Source organism: Ambystoma mexicanum, chromosome 11, assembly GCF_040938575.1.
Source record: "Ambystoma mexicanum isolate Mex_15411 chromosome 11, UKY_AmexF1_1, whole genome shotgun sequence".
Taxonomy (NCBI): Eukaryota; Metazoa; Chordata; class Amphibia; order Caudata; family Ambystomatidae; genus Ambystoma; species Ambystoma mexicanum.
Window position 1 is genome coordinate 1481022010 of NC_090934.1, and position 19729 is coordinate 1481041738.

General features: G+C 46.4%; 1 protein-coding gene across 1 annotated transcript in view; it reads right to left on the bottom strand.

Moving 5' to 3' along the window:
- The window catches only part of HDDC3 (HD domain containing 3), an 83951-nt gene that overhangs the window by 38831 nt on the left and 25391 nt on the right, over window positions 1-19729 (bottom strand). The window contains exon 2 of the mRNA XM_069625207.1: window positions 14564-14619. Within this exon, the coding sequence (XP_069481308.1) occupies window positions 14564-14619 (56 nt within the window). The remainder of the gene's footprint in view (window positions 1-14563; window positions 14620-19729) is intronic.

The window sequence follows — 19729 nt, forward strand, 5'->3', positions numbered from 1 at the left end:
AAAGCATTTTACCCTCGCCTATACTCCTCGCAAACTTGGGTCTCGCAACCCGAGATACATAGTTATTTAGATCAGGTGGCGCTTTGCTGGTGCACAGATGAGGAAAGAGTGGTTGAATCGCCCCATGACCGTAAAGGCAATCCAACTGGCGATTGAGGCACTGTCTTCTGGGAAGGCCCCTGGGCCTGATGGCTTCACGGCCGAGTTTTATAAACAGTTTGCATCAAAGTTAGCCCTGCATCTCTCAGAGGTACATCAACAGGCTCTGAGAGATGGTCAATTGCCAGAGTCTATGAGTGAGGCGGTGGTTGCTGTGTTGTTGAAACCTGGTAAAGCGGTGGATGAATGCTTGTTTACCATCCTATTTCGCTCATTAATTTAGATAATAAAATCCTAGCAAAAGTATTGGTGACACGGCTGGCGCCGATGATGCATAGGTGTGTACGGTCGGATCAGTCTGGGTTCATCCCGGGGCGCTCCATCTCATATGGGCTATGACGGATGCTTGGTCTAATGTAGGTGGTTCCGCAACACAAGAGGAGTCGGTTGTAGCGGCATTATTGAATGCTAAAAAGGCATTCGACTTGGTTGACTGGCTCTTCCGCTTCATGGTATTACGGAGGATGGGGAGGAGTTTATATCTATGATCTCCTTGCTTTACACTTTCTCTGTTGCAAAGATCAGAGTGAATGGCCACTTAACCTCAAATATACTATTGGAGAGAGGCACACAGCAGGTGTGTGCTCTTTCGCCTCTGCTGTTCGCTTTGGCAATTGAGCCTCTAGCCGTACTACTTAGGGACAAGCATGTCCACAGGGGTATTCAGTTATATGGGCATAAAGTGGTGGTTTCTCTTTATGGGGACAACAAGGTAATTTATATTAAAAACATGCATGATAATCTGGGACCAATTATGAGGGATGTGCTAAACTTAGGCGGTTTCTCTGGTTTGAGAATGAATGCCACACAATCAGTGCCAGTTCCCATTTACCAGCTGTATCGGGCAGTTCTCTGACGACTATGGATTCCAGTCGCATATGGTGTACACCACAAATTTAGCCGTTAACATTACATGATCCCCAGACCTTTCAGTCCTTGAGCTCTGTTTTTAGCATGAACTTTTACTCCACTTGAGGTCAACAAACAGGGAAATTAAATTCATTGCGTTTCCTGTATGATCTCCATCACTATGAGACACAGCGCCTAGCGTCCCAGAGGTGTTTTACTATTTTTTGTTGATTTTCATGTACTTGGGGCAAGCCTCTATCTGTCCCCTAATCCTAGATAAGCGGCACAACACTGACACTGAGGGACAAGACACCACAGGAGGGTACAGTTAGTATGGTTGGAGGGTATTTTAGGCTGTAATGACATGATTGAAATACAACTAGTCAAACATACCTGTACAGTCGTTGTGTGATACATTTAGGGTTCTAGTACAGGCCCCCCCCCACATTTCCCCTGTACATTTTGTGGGGATCCAGGGTGAACACCCAAACTGAATACTGGAAAAAGGAAAAGAACGTTTGCGTGTTGTTTTTGGTACAGCTGGCCGTCTGCGTCAAGAGACTTGCAAGAAGTAACGAGACTTGGGCACAGAAGGTCCTGAACTGGGAAAACGGAACTGTATCCTCGTGCCGCAGAAGCCAGAGTGTGTGCTTTGTAATTATAATTGTTTATTCGTGCAGCGCTTATACACAAGTGCTTCAAAGCGGGAAGGGAGCAAAGGAAAGCAGTAGACATTCTTAGGCCTTGAAGTTTACAAATGATCTAACAAAAAAGTAACTAGCATACTAGGACTGACAGCACTTCTCTTAGTACAAGTGCATGAAGTGTATCAGACATAACCAGATTAGGGATGGGAGACAAAGGGGGGACAGGACAGAACTTACTAGCCCTAGTAAGTTAAGGCCATGCAAGCGTAAAGACAGAGGTGCGAGGGAGGGGTGGGGAGGTAACAAGTACACCTAGTCCCGCAGCGCCCTGGGTTAAGTGCAGAGAGGTTTCCCATCTCCTGGAACATATGTTGAAAGTGAAGTAGTGATGAACATAGTGCAGAGACCCTGAAGCAAGGGCAAGACTGGCGAGGGAGACTGGGACCTGTGAAGCTCTGGAGGTGAACCAGGCGCCCAGTCAGCAAAAACTGAACAGAGTTAGGGAAGAGAAGGAGTGAGGAAGGAGAGAAAAAGAGAGGAGGTTAGCAGGAGAGAGGGAGAGAGAAAGAGAAGAAGAGGAAGGTCTTGAGGAGTTTCCGGAACTTAAGGAGCTCTGGCTCAAGGCAGAGAGAGGTAGTGAGGCTGTACCAGAGGGAGGCACCTTCAGAGGATAAAGATCTACCCTCCAATCTCTGCTTGGGAAAACGGCTCACCCGCAAATAGCTGGAGGAGGACGAGCGGAGGGCTCTAGAAGGAGACTATTTAGGAAGATAGTGGGCCCTGGCCCCAGAAAGCCTTGTGGACTGTGTAGAGGGTCTTCAACTTGATCCTAGCAGCCATGGGGAGCCAGTTGAGGGATTTCAGCACCGGAGAGATGCGGTCTCTGGGCTTGAGGCCAAGGATAAGTCTTGCAGTTCTGTCCTGGATGAGTTGCAGCGGACGTAGAGTAGAAGAAAGAAGATTAAGAAAGAGGCTGTTGCAGTAGTCCAGCCTAGAGAGACCAGCCTTGCCCCGTGCTGAAAAAGTGGGGAACAGAGGCCAACGGCCCGAGCATCCTGACATATTATTTTGTGAACACTTCTTTCTTTTTCATGCACATTGCCCAACATTATTTGCAAATTAGTGGTAAGGATTGGCAATAGGTTTTTTAGTATAGGCCCTTTTATTTTGACAAGACTCCACTAGGACTGCATTATTATATGATGGTTTTAGCTTGCTCCCATCTGTATATTAAGGTTTACATAGGCGTTTATCACACCCTTGGGCAAGTTCAATAAACACCCTTGAACTGTGGTCATTTTTGTCTGTCTTACTGTTGATATCTTGCATTCCTTACATTACATACTGGTAGTTAGAGGTATACGTTTTCCAAGTGTCTACATTTACAAAGCTCCTAAGATTTCAGACGTTGAACCACAAATGATGAGGAATCAAGAAGAGAGCCAGATGTCAGATGGAAAACTGAGTAGACAATTCGAGAGCCAATGTACATATGATATACAGAGTTTTCCTCCCTCTTGGCCAGGCAGAAGAGGTGTCCAATAGGTCATGGGGAAGGGAGAACTGAACTAAGGGGAAGCCTGATAAAGTGGAGGGAACTAAATATTATTAGAAAGAGCAATATATATGTGATGCATTACTCACCGTAATCGGATTTCTGATGCTTGCATCTGCTTAGATTCACATGCTATGCATAGGCCGACATCTAGTGGAAGCTGCAGAGTATTACAGTTGTTTTCGAACTCGAAAAGGGACGTCGACAGGGCGTGCCAGTAATACTATCCCTAGTGTGACATCCACTGTAACCATGGTCCTTCACGCGTCGATGTCCCTCTGATGGTTTTGTTTCTGACATGAGGTAGCATGAAGTGTATCGCGAGTACAGGTGTATTAAAGCAGAAATGTATCAGAATAAAGCTCAGATAAAACATCTATTCTCCTTCTTTCCAAGGGGAGGAAGGGTGGGCGCATGTGAATCTAAGCAGATACAAGCATCAGAAATGATTATGGTGAGCAATGTATCCCTTCTGAGGCTTGTGGAATCTGCTTAGATCACATGCTATGCATAGATTAGCGAGCAGTGTTAGGAAAAGGTGGCGGGTTGTGAGAAGGTCCAGCAGCAAATAGATGTTTTAGAACCGCTTGCCGCACCTGTGCATCTGCTTTAGAATGAGCATCAATGCAGTAGTGCTGAGTGAATGTGTGTACTGAGCTCCATGTAGCTGCTTTGCAAATGGTGTCCAGTGGGACATTTGTGATAAAAGCCAAAGTAGCTCCTGCACCCCTTGTGGAATGAGCTCTTGGTGTGAAAGGCAGTGTCTTGCTTGATAAAGAGTAGCAGAGCTCTATGCATCTGACTATCCATCTGGAGATGGCATTCTTGGAAATGCGGTCGCCTTCTATGCCTGGTGATACGGAGACAAACAGTTGGTCTGTTTTCCTGAGCGGTTGGGTCTTGTTTACATAGTAAAAGGACCGCCTTCCTTACATCTAGTGGATGAAGTTTTATCTCGGCTAAGCTTGTTGGGTTCTGAAAGAAGGCCGGTAGCTCAATGGATTGGTTTACGTGAAATTAATTTAAGAGAAAACCTTGGGTGTGTTCCTAAAACCAATTTGTCCTTGTGGATGACAAAGAATGGGTCCTGCACTGACAATGCTTAAAGTTCACCAACCCTTATTATGGATGTAATAGCCACCAAAAAGGCAGTTTTATATGTGAGGTGTTTAAGACTTGACTTATGCATAGGCTCAAAAGGGGGGTCCCATGAGCTTTGCAAGTACTACACTGAGATCCCAGCCTGGCGGTGGGTTTGAAATCGGAGGGTGGTCTCTTTACTCCCTCCATAAATGCCTTAATGACGGGCACCTTCCACCATGATACTTTATTGTGAGGGGTGGTGTAGGCTGATAACTCTATAAAGGTTCACCTGGTGGCTTTAACTACTAACCCCAAGTGTAACAAGTGGAGCATATAGTGAAGAATGTGGGATGGAGTACATTCTATGGGGTTTATTTGTTTAGACTGGCACCAAATTACAAATCTTCACTTGTCGTAATAACAGTGTCTGGTGTTTGGTTTTCGTGCCTCTTGAGGATATGCATACACCTCTGTGATAGATTTAGATGTCCAAACTCAATGACCTCAGGAGACACTTGTGTCGACTCGCCATTCGTGTTCTTCTGGTAGGGAATCTCTGCTTAGCGAGTCCGCTAGTGTGTAGAGTTCCCCTGGAACATATTGTGAACTTAGGAACATCTCCCGTCTCAGTGCCCATTTCCATATTTTCTGTGCTTGTCTGGCCAGATTTGGAGACTGTGTGCCCCCCTGCTTATTGATGTAAAACGTAGAAGTGGTGCTGTCGGTTACGGCCTGTATTGACTGATTTGTCAGCTGTGCTTCGAATGTTTGAAGCGCTTTGAATACTGCTAGAAGTTCCAGCAGGTTGATATGGTTCTGTCTCGTGATGAGAGTCCACAGACCATGTGCTGTGAGATGAAGGTGATGTGCCCCCCACTCGGAGAGTGATGTGTCTGTTGTAACTGTTGCTTGAACCGCTGGATCGTGGAAGGGTTTTCCCTTCCACAGATTCTCCCTTGTCCACCAGCGAAGGGGCTATACTAGAGTTGGCGAAACGACTACTAGATCATCCCACGGACCGTGTGCCTGAGGCCACCTTTTCACCAACCACTCCTGCATCGGGTGCATGCACAAAAGTGCGTGTGGAACCAGGTAAATGCAAGATGTCATCATGCCTAGCAAATGCATAGCTTTGCGTACGCTTATCTGGTGACTGGCTGGATACTGAGGTATTGTTTTGGATTCTTTCCTTTGACGGAAAGACCAGCCCTTCCGTGTTTGTGACAGCTCCTAGGAACCGTTTGGTTTTGTTTGGTACAGGCTTGATTTTTTCTAGTTTATTGAGACACCCACCTGGAAAAATAGGTTTATTGTTCTTTGTGTATTTTGCCTGCAAATTCAGCGTGACTCCCCTGTGATCAGCCAGTCGTCCAGCTAGGGGTACACTGGGATTGCCTCCCTGCATAGGAGCGCTGCCACCACCGCCAGTACCTTGGTGAATACCCATGGAGCGGATGCTATTTCGAAGGGTGGCACCTTGAATTGGTAGTGCTGGTTTGCTATCTTCAAACATTGAAATATGAAAATAAGCATTTTTCATATCCAAGGTTGCCATGTAGTTCTCCCGCTTTAGCAGTGGAATTACTTCTTGTAGCGTTGTCATGAAGAATTTTTATGGCTTTACATAGGTATTTGCAGGGCACAGGTCTAATACTGGGCGCATTGTTAGATCTTTCTATGGCACAAGGAAGTAAGTTGAATAGATACCCTTGTTTACCTGGTTCGCTGGGACGATTTCGATGGCGTCCTTGAGCAGCAGCGTTGCGATCTCCTCTAGAAGGATGCGTTGCTCCTCTCTTGTGGTTAATCTTTGGCGCGGGGGATGGTTTGAGGGTTGCTGCAGTAACGCCACACAATAACCGCCCACCGCGGTGTTGATAGCACCCACTTGTCTGAGGTGATTCCCTCCCATGCGTGGGTGAAGTTTGTTATACGCCCTCCTACTGGAAAGGCATGGGAGGGAACATGAAGCGGGTGGTCATTGTCTGGGAGGTGTACCTCCACCTCTGGAAGTGGAGGACCTCCCCCGCCCGCGAGATCTACGCTGGCCTCTTTGGAAGCCTTGAGAGTCCTGTCCTTGATGGCACCCCAGGATGAGCTTTGTCCTCGAAGCGACGAAAATGGATTCTGCCTCTTTGGCCCAATGGTTTATTTGTGAGCTGGCCTAAAGATTTAAGAACGTCATACTTTTCCTTGGCCGATTTTAGGGCATCCTCAACCACCGATTTTAGGGCATCCTCAACCACCTTCCCGAACAGGACATTAGGTGCGATAGGCATGTTGAGGAGCGTTGCCTGCATTTCCAACTTAAAACCTGACTGGCGAAGCCATGCATGGCGCTTTAAGAGTGTCCCTTCTGCAATGATTCTACCCGCATTATCTGCGGCATTCAAATTATTCTTTAGGTTGCATGTTGATACTGTCTTTCCTTCTGCTATTGCGAGAGACATCTGGGACTTCAGGGGTTCAGGTGCTGAGGCCATTCAAGTTTCAATCTCCTCCCACTTGTGGCAGTTGTAACTTGCCAACAGGGTGGTATTATTGGCAATTCTTGTCTGAAATGCCGCTGAGGTGGCCACTTTCCTCCCGAGAGTGTAAAGCTTTTTGCTCTCTTTATCGGGGGTCTAGGATGGGGGTTAATGCCCTTTTCAGGCTGCAAGAAGTTAGAGGGGTTTCTGACCTTTTTCGTGTTGCAGTCACTACTAATGAATCTGGCTTCAATTGACCCCTGCTGTACAGGGGGTCCGTGGGCGCAGGGCGGAACATTTTCTCAATACGCGGGTTGACAGCCCCCGCTTGACTTGAGCCTCGAGAGAAGGTCGAATTCTTCTTGAATAGACCGAAGAATAGGTAAATTGGGTTACAGCCTTCTTGTCCCCCAATATGTCCTCTACAAAATCTTTGTCCAACTGCGTTTCCTGCGTTTGAATCTGGAAATGTTCTGCTGCCTTAATGAGCATATCACTGAATTGAGGTTGATTGTCCAGCGGCGAGTCTGCCACCGGCGGGTCTAGGTGATCAGGAGAGGGCAGTATATTAAACGTCCTCTTCAACATCCTCATCATAGTAATGGTCTACTTCTCCCTGGGTATCATTTTCCTCAAGAGTCCGTAATGGGATCTTAAGAGATCATATTGGACTGGGTCTAGCTGAGGAGTAACTGGAAGGGTGTCTGGATGTGGGCTTTTAGCTGGGGGTGGTTGAGAAGACGTGGCGCCACCAGTGGGTAGTGAGTTTTGAAAGTTTTGCATAGCCTGGTGATTTTTCTCAAAAATATCTGCCATGAATGTCATTCGTCTCGTCACCCTATGAATGTCATCTGAGGTCCACTGAGAGGAAGAATAGTTATAGGAGTTAGTGGTGTTATTGAAGTAGGCTGGCCCTTGTTCTTTAAGGCTGCTGCTATGGTGTCCTCCCCTTGGGAAGCAATGTCTTTCTCCTTATGTGGTGTACTTGTCTTCTCTTTATGAGAATGCTGATGCTTTGAAGCGTGTTTTCTGGAAGATCTTTCCTTAAGGAGAGTCTCTGGGACATGCTTCTGCACCAAATGGGCTATTTTTGAAAACCTGGTGCTTTTTGCCGATTTTGACGTTTGTGATAAATGTCGAATTTCGGAGGATGAGAGGTCCGAAGCAGCGTCTTCTGACGTTTGGCTGCTGATTTGGACACAGCGTCCACGTCGTCTCGTGACTTTGGGGGCCTATCATGTGATGATTGGGATCTCGAGTGCCCAGAGGACAGGGAACTAGTGGACCTACCCCTCGACGCTGTGTGGGGGCGTGTAGACTACGTTGTCGAATCTCGGCCCTTCGGTATGTGTTTAGTGTGGGCTGATTTACGAGTGCTACTGCCGCCAGGTGTCGTCCCTGTAACAGTGCAGCCGGCCTGTCTGTTGGGGTCGGGGGCTAGCACAGGGGAATCGGTCGGTTGCCCGTTGCCTTCGTCGTCTGAAAAGACGGTGACGCTGCCATCACTGGATGCACCCTCCACATCCATGGTGGCTTTGGCCTGCATGGCGTGGTAGGACCAACATTTGGTCTTTCTTTCGGTCCTTTCGTGTTTTAGGTTTGAAGAGCTGACAAGCTCGACAGTGGCCCTTGTCGTGGTCCCGTGCAAGACAGAGGTTGCACGCCCGGTGCTTGTCATTCCAGGAGAACTTCTTGTTGCAATTGGGACAGAATATAAAGGATGTATTTTCCATATTTAGATGGAAGGGCAGAAAGGTGAAAATAGAGAGTGAAAAATGGAATAGGCATTCTCCTAGTGGCCTAGGAAATGTCCACCCCCCACTCTCCCTAATGTCTGCACCGAGGCCCGGTGCGGCCTTCCAAGGCCGAAGGGGTGTCGTCGAGTCAGCTCTTTGTCGACGATGTTCGTCCTTTTCTCCACCGAAGATGTTCGTCGAGGTCGGTCAATAAAGGATAGAAAGAGTACTAGCTCTAATACGTTAATAATGAATGGCGATAGCCGAAACGACTGCGTGTTAAAGCGTCTGATGATGAGACCGGAAAAAAACAATCTGAGGGACCCCGACGTGTGAAGGACCATGGGTACAGCGGACGTCAGCCTAGGGATAGTATTACTGGCACGGCCTGTCGACATCCCTTTTCGAATTTTGAAAACAACAACTGTAATACTCTGCAGCCTCCACTAGATGTTGGCCTATGCATAACATGTGATCTAAGCAGATTCCACAAGCCTCAGAATATATATATATATTTATTTATGCTACTGTGCCCAGTTCCCCTATCCCTCTTCGTTCGTCACAAATGTATATGCAAATAGAGAGGTAGCAGACGGGATGTTACAAGGAAGTCTGTGGGGTTCAGCAGCTCCTGTGGGAATACTTTGATGGGACCTAGCAGGGAGTACCCCAGAACACAACTTACCTTTTCAGCATCTCTCCATAGCAGTAGCTTCCCACGGTCAAGCAACCAGCAGTGGAGTGAGAGCTTGAGTGACCAATGTTATGTTATCTTCTATTTCTATAGGACCTGGACCTGCTGCCGTGGGTTATGGCATTGAAGTGCTTAGTCAGTCCGAGAGGCAAAGGAGGAGTACGATGGAACATACAGTAATGGCAGCAAGGAACAAGGTTGGGTAGATAGTTGTAATGCACACGAAAACAAAGAAGTCCCAGGGAGGGGTGGCGTTTTGGGCAGGTATGGACAGAGAAACTCGTACCCGCTGCCTTGGCTATGTGTGTGCAGTGGGTAGCAAAGAATTCAGAGTATGCCTGTGTGCTGCCTCTACCGGCTGATCCTCACAAGGCAACATCCTTCCGTCTCGAACAAACCACACCTATACTTTTGGTTCATCCAGTGGCTTTTGCCACCTATGTTCCAAAACCAAAAACTTCCTTACAAAATGAAAATCCAAATACCACAATTAAGGGGTCTTTAATTTCAAAAACGTATTAAAAAAATGTCACCAGGCGAAAGGGTTGAAATGATGTGCTTTTAACACCCTTGTCCCCATAAAGTATTTCCTAAATATTATGACATTTTCAGTAACATGATTGAAAGAAGCTTTAGGGCCAGTGGGCTGAAATGACTGCACATGAAGTTGCATTTCCTAAACAGTGGTTGTAGAACTTCTGAAATTCCAGTAAAAATCCTCAAGTTTAACAATCTTTATGAGCTTACTGTGCGTTTGCCAGTACCTTTCCCAAAACCTCCATAGTGCAATGTGCTTTAAAAATGGCCATTTGCCAAAGAAGGTTCTCCTGAGGAATGAGTTCCAAACTTTTCCCACTTTTCCTGGAGCATATATTTTGCGTTCTTAGGGAATGTTGGTACCAGTGGGAGCCCACCCCATCATGTAAACTATCAACAAACACAACATGCACACGGGCTCTGATTAGCCTTAAACAAAAGTCAATTGAATTAGAAAAATCCCACTTCCTTTGCTGGTGCGTGGGGAAGGCAAATAGAGCTAGCCTAGGACATATTTCTCCTATATCCCTGGGGTTGGCCATTGTGAGATATGTCAGAGGTAAATTGATCGGGATACATTCTGGTACTGGCGCCTTGCGGGAACTCCTAAACAAAAAGACAGTTATTATACTAACAGGAGCACTCTACACACTTGCCACAGACCCTGCTCGGTGGGCAATTCAGTACTTCAGTGTGCGGATACCCTACCACTAGATATGTTGGTGTATTGCCTCACTAGGAAGAGAGTGGTTGTGCAGCTACCTGGAAACAGAATGTCTTGATCTCCTTAAAACCCACTCTCTGCTTAGGCAGTCCTGGCCATCCAACATCTAGATGCAAGATCAGCCTCTCTCATCGCTCTAGTGATGATTATTTAGAACAGGCAAATGCACAAGCACACTGTAGTGACACTTTTTAGTGTTCCATGGAACAAGTATTCTGAACTAATGCAATACATGTACTAAAAATATTGAATCGTATAGAAATAGATGGCCTCTGTGCAGCGCTCTTTGTTAAAAGGCACCATCAAAACCATGTATATGAAGAGCAGAGAGAACAGGAACTAGACTCAACCACTGGTGCCTGTAAATACTGCAAAGAGCGAGTGCCATACAAACGTTCTTCAGTCGAGACAGAGAAGCGCTATAAAAACAAGAACAATTGATGATACATACGGGACAGAGACATGAAAAAGAAATCAATAGAGACAAAATCAACCATAGTAAAATTACGTGCAACCTATCAAACATTTGTGCACTAAGCAAGAAAGGTTTCAGATGAAAGGGTCTGGTTTCTAATGTCTGTGTGGACATACAGAGCCCAGGAACTAACAGTGAACATGTCAACTCCTGACTCATGCCAACATCCTGAGGGAGAGGTGACATGTTCATACTATCCCAACTAGCGCTGCTTGGCCTTATTCCTTGAAATGGATGCTGGGTAAGTTATGAGAACGTTATAAAGAAGAAACTGAGCGAAGCGCTTCAGACTCTTCACACGTTCACACTTTCATTCGAGAGAGGGTTGAAAATAACCATCAGCGGTTAGCAATCTACAACACAATACTGACCTGTTTTAGCTCTCGGTTCACAGGCAGTCCTAAAAGGCCCCCCGTCTTATTAAAAGTGAAGACATGTTTAGTGATCTAGGGCGAGTTACACTGATTTCTCCTCCTCTCGCCACACAACCACCTCTAAACTCCTTCTCCTGGGTGACTTCAACATCCACCTAGCCTCCTCAATCACGGCATCTACTCTCTTCCGTGACCTCTGCACCTTGTTCTCCCTCTCCCCTCTGGTCCTACCCACATGGCTGGACATACTCTCAATGCCTTCATCCACACTGACCTTTTGCCTTCCTTCCCACTCATCGCCCCACTCTCCCGGTCAGACCATTTTCTCCTCTCCCGTCACCTGGGTCCTCTCTGATGTCTGACCGCAACTCCCCAGCCCTGCCAACCTCGTTCACGAACATCCGTCCGATGAAACGAGTGTCAGCTGCTGCCTTTGCATCTACCCTCACCCCCTTGCCCCCCACTGTAGACTCCACCTCTGACTCCACTCTCAGCAACCTCCATCTTGCCATAACTAATACTCTTGCCCTAGTCATGAGATCTGCCTGAAACATGCCTCCAAGTGGTTACCAGACATTTGGTCGAAAGAAATTGGTCGACCAGACAAATGGTCGAACCAATTTGGTCGAATTTTTTATTTTTTTATTTTCACCTCTTTTTTTTTTTTTTGGGGGGGTCCCCCAATCCCCTTTTTTTTCCTAATAACCCATTTTTGTAAAAAACGAAAACCCGAAAAATAAATATATAATTGAAAAAAAAAATTCAACCATTTGGTTTTCGACCAAATTGCGTCGACCAAATGTCATTCGACCAGTTTTAGGTCGACCAAATGTCTGGACACCCCTCCAAGTGTAACACCTGGTACGACTACAAACCCGCAGCCCTGAAACTCAAGTGCAGAGCTGCGGTACGGAAGTGGCAGACCTCAGGCTCACCCTCTGACAAAACGGCCAGTTACCTGCTCCAAAGGCAATAGCGACTCCCCATTCGCTCCAAGAAAAGGGCCCACATCCAGGCTTGCGTCTCTGATGCATCCAATACACGGTTCAACTCTTTCAAATCTGCAAGGAATAAGCCAACCCTTCTGCAGTCTCCACCTCACCTCTTCCCTCACAATGCCTCTGTAACTCACTGGCCACACACTTCACTGCAAAAACTAAGGACATACTGAGGTCCCTCACTTCCCTTTCCCCCTCCCCCTGCCTCCGATGGACCCGCCACCCCCTCTGCCTTTCTCTCCTCTTTCTCCCATCACACCTGATGCGGTCACTAGAGTTGTCTGCTCCATGAAGATCTCCACCCAACAGGACTCCCCATGTTCTTCACGAGCGATTAAGAACATTGGCTCTCTTGCCTCTGCACTTGCGGATTTCTGCAACCATTCGGTTGCTACTGGATCTTTACCCTCTTCCCTCAAGCACTCCCTTGTGTGCCCCCTACTGAAAAAATCTTCTACAGACCTGTCTTGTCCGGCTAACTACTGCCCATCTCTATCACTCCATTCCTTGGGAAACTCTTGGAGAAGCTGGTCTTCCTCCAACTGACCCAGCACACTGAACTTGTTGGTTGCCCCTCACCATCATCAAGCTGGATTCTGAGCATCCAGAGGCACAGAAAATGCTCTTCTGAACACTTGTGAAGAACTGCTCCCATCTCTGGACTCCAACTCCCAGCTGTCCTCATTCTACTTGATCTCTCTTCTGCATTTGACACGGTCAGCCACTCCATCCTCATAAAACAGCTCGACAATACCCTAGGTATCTCAGAGCGGCACTGGACTGGCTGACCTCCTTCCTCAATGATCGACCACCCAAGGTTATTCAGGGCTCTTTCTCCTCCCCATCTCTCCACCTGCGGCGTACCTCAGGGCTCCAACCTTTGCCCCTAGCTCTTTAATATCTATCTTGCTCCGCTTGCAGACCTAATTTCCACCTTGCCCCCTAACTTCCAGTGTTATGCTGATGACACACAACTCTTCTTCAAACTTCCATCTGATTCTCGCCTTACTTCATTTCCGACTGCCTATTTGCCATCCAGTCCTGGTGTGCCTCCAATATTCTCTGCCTCAATGCAAGACTGATATCCTTCCTATTGGGACTCCTGCCCACTCTTTTTTCCCCTCATTCTGGCCACCCTCTATGGGCTCTCCCCCTTCTCCTTCATTTGAAGCCAGACACCTTGGAGTCATCTCCGACCCCTCTCTGTCATTCCTCCCTCACATTCAGGACCTGAAGAAGGCCCACTCAACTCCACTTCCTCAAAGGAAGCATTCCTTTCCTCACTTTCCCCCAGAAGCTCAATGTCTCTAGAGCTCGGGTTCTCTCTAGGCTTGACCACTGCAATAGCCATTTCTCAATCTACCCTCTTCTTCTCTACGACCCCTCCAGCTAATCCAGAATAGGGCTGCAAAACTTATCCTTGGCCTCGAGCCCAAGGACCGCATCTCTCCAACCCCAAAATCTCTCCACTGGCTCCTGGTTGCTGCAAGGGTCAAATTCAAATCCCTCTGCATCATCCATAAGTCTGTCTGGGGCCCGGGAACCACCGTAGCTACAACTGACTGTCACTAAATACTCTCCCTCCAGATCTTTACGTTCCTCCGGCACCAACTCTCAAGCGCTTTGCTAAACAGCGAGCTGGTGGCCGATCTCTTGCCTCGGCTGGCTCCCTCCTATGGAACAGCCTCCCCCTTCCTCTTGAGCCGGATCTCCTCAAATTACAGAAGCTCCTCAATACCTTCCTTTTCACCTCCTCCCCCTCCACTCTCTCCCTTCTCTGCTAAATCCCAGAGTTACTGAGATTGGCGCCCAGGGCCATTATGTGTCCACCCGGGTCCTGGCCTTCCACAACCAATCGCCTTTAGCCTCTGCCTGCTCCCAGCACTTGCCGTGGCACCCACTGGCCTGTGCTATCACAGGCCTGCACTTACTTATTGGCAGTTGATCACTCACCAAGTCACTGAACAGCTGCTTACTCCTTAGCACTTCCCTGTGGTACTCCGAGCACTTACCCTCCTCCCCCCATCCCTTCTCTCTCTCGCTCTCTCATCACTTGCACGTTCTGAATGCTCATAAGGCCTAGTAGGACCGCCTCGATCCTTCTTTGTTATATTTGCATTTCATTCCCATGTTCCCTCCCTGTTGCCCTGTGGGCGCTTTGAAACAGAATTTACTTGAAGTACAAGCGCCTTACAAATGCACAATAAATAAATAAATAAATCTAAAGTGCACCCCAAGGCCCACAGTTGAAAACACAGCTTTACCTGCAGTACTGCTATGTCATCTATTCCAGCCTCGTGAGACAATATCCTGGCCACGCCTGAAAGAGAATGTTAAAAAAAAGTTTATCACAAGCAGTCATATTTCAGATATCAGTTCCATTTCATCAATATGTGCCCCATTGATAGCAACAGTTATGATGGGGCAGTGATGGGGAACCCTCCAGCAAAGTTCAATTGCACATTGGCTGAGCCGTGAAGGGCATGTGGACACGGCTGGTTGTCAATGGAGACACAACCATCGGATTCACTGGCCAGCGGTAAATGGTGCGAACTGCGGTGGCCACGCCAACCCCACCGGGTAGCTGGACATGTTTATACCGCCAATAGCTGTATGCAAGTACTGGTTTTAAGTCATTAGTTTCAAAATAGTCTTTTAATATAACGTTTGATGAACTTCATAATAGAAATGCGTATTGGTGATTTTCAGATTGTTTTGGGCCTCTGTAAAGTTAAGGACTGGTGACAAGACCTTGCCTTTCATTTTTATTTGACGAGGCCAAAAAGATCTTTTTATTCTAGACTCATCCCTCTACAGACGCATCGCAATGATAGATATTGCCTTCCTGGAGTTCAGCCAAGAGTGCCAAGACTGTTGAAGACCTGGGAATGCCCTGCTCTGTAGTTTTATTAGAAGTCAAGAAAATATCATTCATATTGCCACTATCTTACGCAGAGTAAACGTTTAATGCCATTTTTAGGCACCACGGGTCTCCAGTTACAATATATACAGTGCCCCTTCAAGACCATGATTGCCACACGTCATGTGGGGATAGCAATGGAACGTTGGGTCATATGGTTTTGGTTCTGTGTGATGGGAAGATGCTTTTTAGCAGATCAAATCAATCCTAGGAACAACTCTCCCTGAACCTCTGAGGGTTGCAATATTCCTAGGAACAACTATCTCTGAATCTCCACGGGTTGCAATATTTCGTCGTATCGGACTTCATACTCTAATTAAAACGATTTGGAATGTGCTAAAGAGCAGATTTATTTAAACTGCGTCAGGCAAACGTGAGTCTATTGAGGACTGAGCCTTCGTTTGTTGCTTCTAATGAAAAAGTTACATTTAATAGGTGAAATGCTGAGCTTAAGGATATTTCGTCCTAATGAGGTAAGGTAATTTAAGTTTGGAAATATTTAGGTGCAATTGCTTTTACTATATTAATTAGTGATAATTTGAAGTTGCCTGTTGCAACTTTCTGCTATGCTGCCGTCTGCCATTTCCTCACCCCCGCACCCCTATCTTCGAATCCATGATCTCCAACACCTAGCCACACATTTTCAGTATTAGGTGAACGACACCCATGTTTACCCACTACAGACTTATTGACCCTTCCCCAATCCTGTCACTGAAACCATGTTCAGCCGGTCAAGTGGCACAGCGAGTAGAGCGCTCGCTTTGACATCTGTGCAGAGCCTGCTGACGCAGGTTCGAATCCCGACAGCCCCAAACTCAGCGTTTCATCCTTCCGAGCTCGATAAATGAGCACCACACACCGTGGGTAATAAGCAGCGCTCAGATACCTGAGGGTTCGTAGCGCTATATAAATGCCAAATTATTATTTTTTATTTATGTTCCATGTTAGCATTCAGTAAAGAAAGTGTTAATCTAACATTAATTCTGATCATCTGATCTATTCCTTCCAATTCGTTTTTTTGACTTTGTTTCTTAATTTAATTATTCATGGTACATTATGTTCATTCATGTATCTCCTAGAGACTAACACTGCCACATAGGTCGGTTCCTGGCACTGAGGGATTGAGCGTAACAAGTGCCAGGCATTGTGGGTACCATCCTTGTCGCTAGTGATGTAAATCAGGATCCTCGGGCACAACAGGTAGCTTCCAGCAAGTTACTTTAGTCCAGTCCCATTAGGTTACAATAAGAGGACACTTAAGAACCACTGTCCCCCATCAGCCAGGCAGGGGCTCTCCAACTGCCTGACACTAGAACCTTAACAACAAGCATTCTCTCACTCACACCATAACATTCTCTCTGTCACACCTAACATATTCTCTCTCCTCATCACCGGGTTCCTGCATCCATCCCAACCACAATATAACAAAAATGTTGCTTGGACGAGTCGCCAGCCTTCCCCCACCTATTCTAGGACGGGTATAATTTTCTATTATATACTCCAGTCGTAGAATATTTTGGTGAAGTGCTTTATTTTCTTTAGTGTGAAAATTTGGGGAACTATCGTCCCCTGTCAGCCATTTCCCAGGCGACTATCACTGGATACCGTTATTATGTAAATAGCAGTATATGGTTTGCATCAAAAAAGTAGATTGATTCTAAGTCGCAGGTCCAGCAGAAGAGAGTACCTCATAAAGACCACCTAAAGAGAGAAGGTTCTGCAGCCTATACGGCAGTTAGGTCAATGGCAATATCTTGTAGAAATGTATCGGAGGCTTTTGAGGTTGAAACAGTGTTACTCACTTATTAGTGATTGCTAAATGGTATGGGGGACTTAAACATGTCACACTTTTTGGTTGGTAGCTACAGGTGTCTACTGATGAATTATTGTCAACAAAAGAAGTGCGAAGCCCAAAACATCAGACTTTGCAGAGGAATTGTGCCGCTGACAGTGCAGACAGTACCACACTCCATACTGTCCTCCATGAGAAGAGGTACAGAGAAGGGTGAGGTGTGAAGGTGTGTGCCGCCAAGGGAGCACATCCATCTCTGGGGAAGGACTTTTGGGTATCTTCGAATTGGGCACAGTCTTGAGGCATCAAGGCAGCGAAAGCATTGGTGTAACAACAATTTTTTGAGGATTAGAATGACAAAAGAGCAGTGTTAGTGTGTGGTACTCTGAGTCGAACAATGGGTTAAGAGACAGGACTCGTATAGCCTAATGGTTGACACCACTGCAAGAGAAATGTAGACACTCCTGATGGTGTACACAAAGTATCCAGGAACCCTTAGATCAGTCTGGGAATCCAGAACAGGCGCACATGGCCAGAGGGAAGGACGTTGCAGGCACATTAAGCAGAGAAGTAGTCCTGAGGAAGGCGGGAAGAAGGATCTCATACTCTTACAGAAGAGGAGCTTGCAAGGCTGGACATGGCTCTGCGACAGCAATGAACTGGTAGTTCCAGAAAGCCCAACTGAACCCTAACAAGAGAGGAACAAGGAAAGGGGGAACAGTGGGCAAGGAAATAAGAGTGTGGGGATACATGGAGACTGGAACCAGAGAGCCAGGAAAGGGACAGAGAAACTTGAGGGGCAATGAGGTACCACCCCCAGAGGCCGGGAGGAAACCACTGCAAGGACATGTGGTCTAAACAGCAATGTAGCAAGGCACAAGTAAAGCAATCGTCGTCTAACCCTTAAGAGCGTAAGCAAAAGGTAAGGGGCCCTGGAGCGGATTGTGCAGCGGTCGTTGTGATGCCGATACTGAATTCCCAAGACCTCTCTGCAGTACTTCAATCGTTCCAATGAACAATGCATCTGGAATCCAGGATTTGGCGGTGGTCTCATGTACTAGGAGAGCCATGGGGATTACTCTATAGTGAGTGGGCCATGAGGTTTCAGCAAAGACACACACAATATAGGGGAACCCTTTACAATATCTTCACTAAACCACTGTTTGACGATCTGGACCATCTGGGAATCACCTATACCAATTACGCAGATGATACTTCGATTCTCCTCCCGCTTTCTGGGGATCACATTACAGACACGGGATTAGTGAACAAAGTTTACCTTATCATCCAAGCATGGATGGCTACTCATGGCCTGTGCTCTAACGATAATAAGACCGAGCTAATAATTCTGGGTTCACAGGCCAACATTAAAAAACTTGGCTAAGAATTTTCCTCTTTCAATATTGACGGGAACACGATCAAAGTCTCTAAGGAGGTAAAAACCCTTGGATTCTACTTGGACTCCACATTGTCTTTTGATAAACAGATCAAATTCCTTACCTCATCCACAGATTACACTAGTAATTTACTCAGAGCTGATTTCCTCTCTGACAACAGTTGCGTGATCCTGGCTAGAGCCCTAATACTCTCCAGAATTGACCACTGTAATGCCTTACACAGTGGTGCCAACAGATCTACCATCCAAAAACTCCAAACACTACAGAACAATGCCCTTAGAGCAGCCCTAGGCATAAATTTAAAAAAAAACACATTTCCTCTTCGAGACGCCAGCATAAACGGTTATCTACAGCCAACAAAATACAATTTAAGACCTTCTGCCTAACCCACAAAGCCCTTAATAACGCAGCCCCCAGCTACCTTTCAGATAAATTCCAGAGAAGAACTTCTCTCAGACCCATCAGAACTGGGAATATCAATTGTCTGACCATCCCTAAATACAAGCTCAATACTATTGGTGGTAACAGTTTTACAGTAAAGGCTGCTAAACTTTGGAACTCACTGCCTCAAGATCTGAGCGCTGACCAGTGGTCGAAGTGTACAAAAAGAAGTAGTGGAATTATGTTCCCTGCTGGCCTGCACCCACTCCCCACAAACCCCATCATCACGTCCTCTCCCACACACAATAGACACCCCCCAAACACTTGCACCTGCTGTTTAAGGAAATGTTCAGTGCAGTGCACTGAAAGTGCAAGTTTCAATTTCTTCCTACACTTATTTTAAAACGAAACAATTCTAGAACGGTTTCTTTTTAAAATAAAAGTATAGGAGCGGTAAAAGGTAATTTCAAAAAGTAGTGGAGCACCGCTTCCGCTCACTTCGACCACTGGAGCTGACCAACCCTACCTACACTTCAGAAATAAATGTAATAAACCACATCATCGCCACAGACCCTTTGTCCCCTCACCGTTGTGGACTTGCTCTCACCTGAAAGACCTTCCTACCTTGAGTTAACTGTATTACGGCGCTACATTCAAAGACTATGTGCAACCTAATCTTCCTGTGCACTAGTTAGCTTACTTGTGAGCCTAAGGGATATACGATGGATTTTACTTTTATATATATTTTTGCACAGGGCCTATTGCCCTATATCTGTCTGTAATTACACAGGCCATTCTTATTTTTTGTCTCTACTTTGTACGTTGTGTATTTCTTGTAAGCATGTAAATATTGTGTATTGTGTTCATTTTGCAACTTTGTAAGCTTTGCATTTCCATACCACTGCGCCCTTTTACTTACGAGTCTGGTGCGCTTAACAAA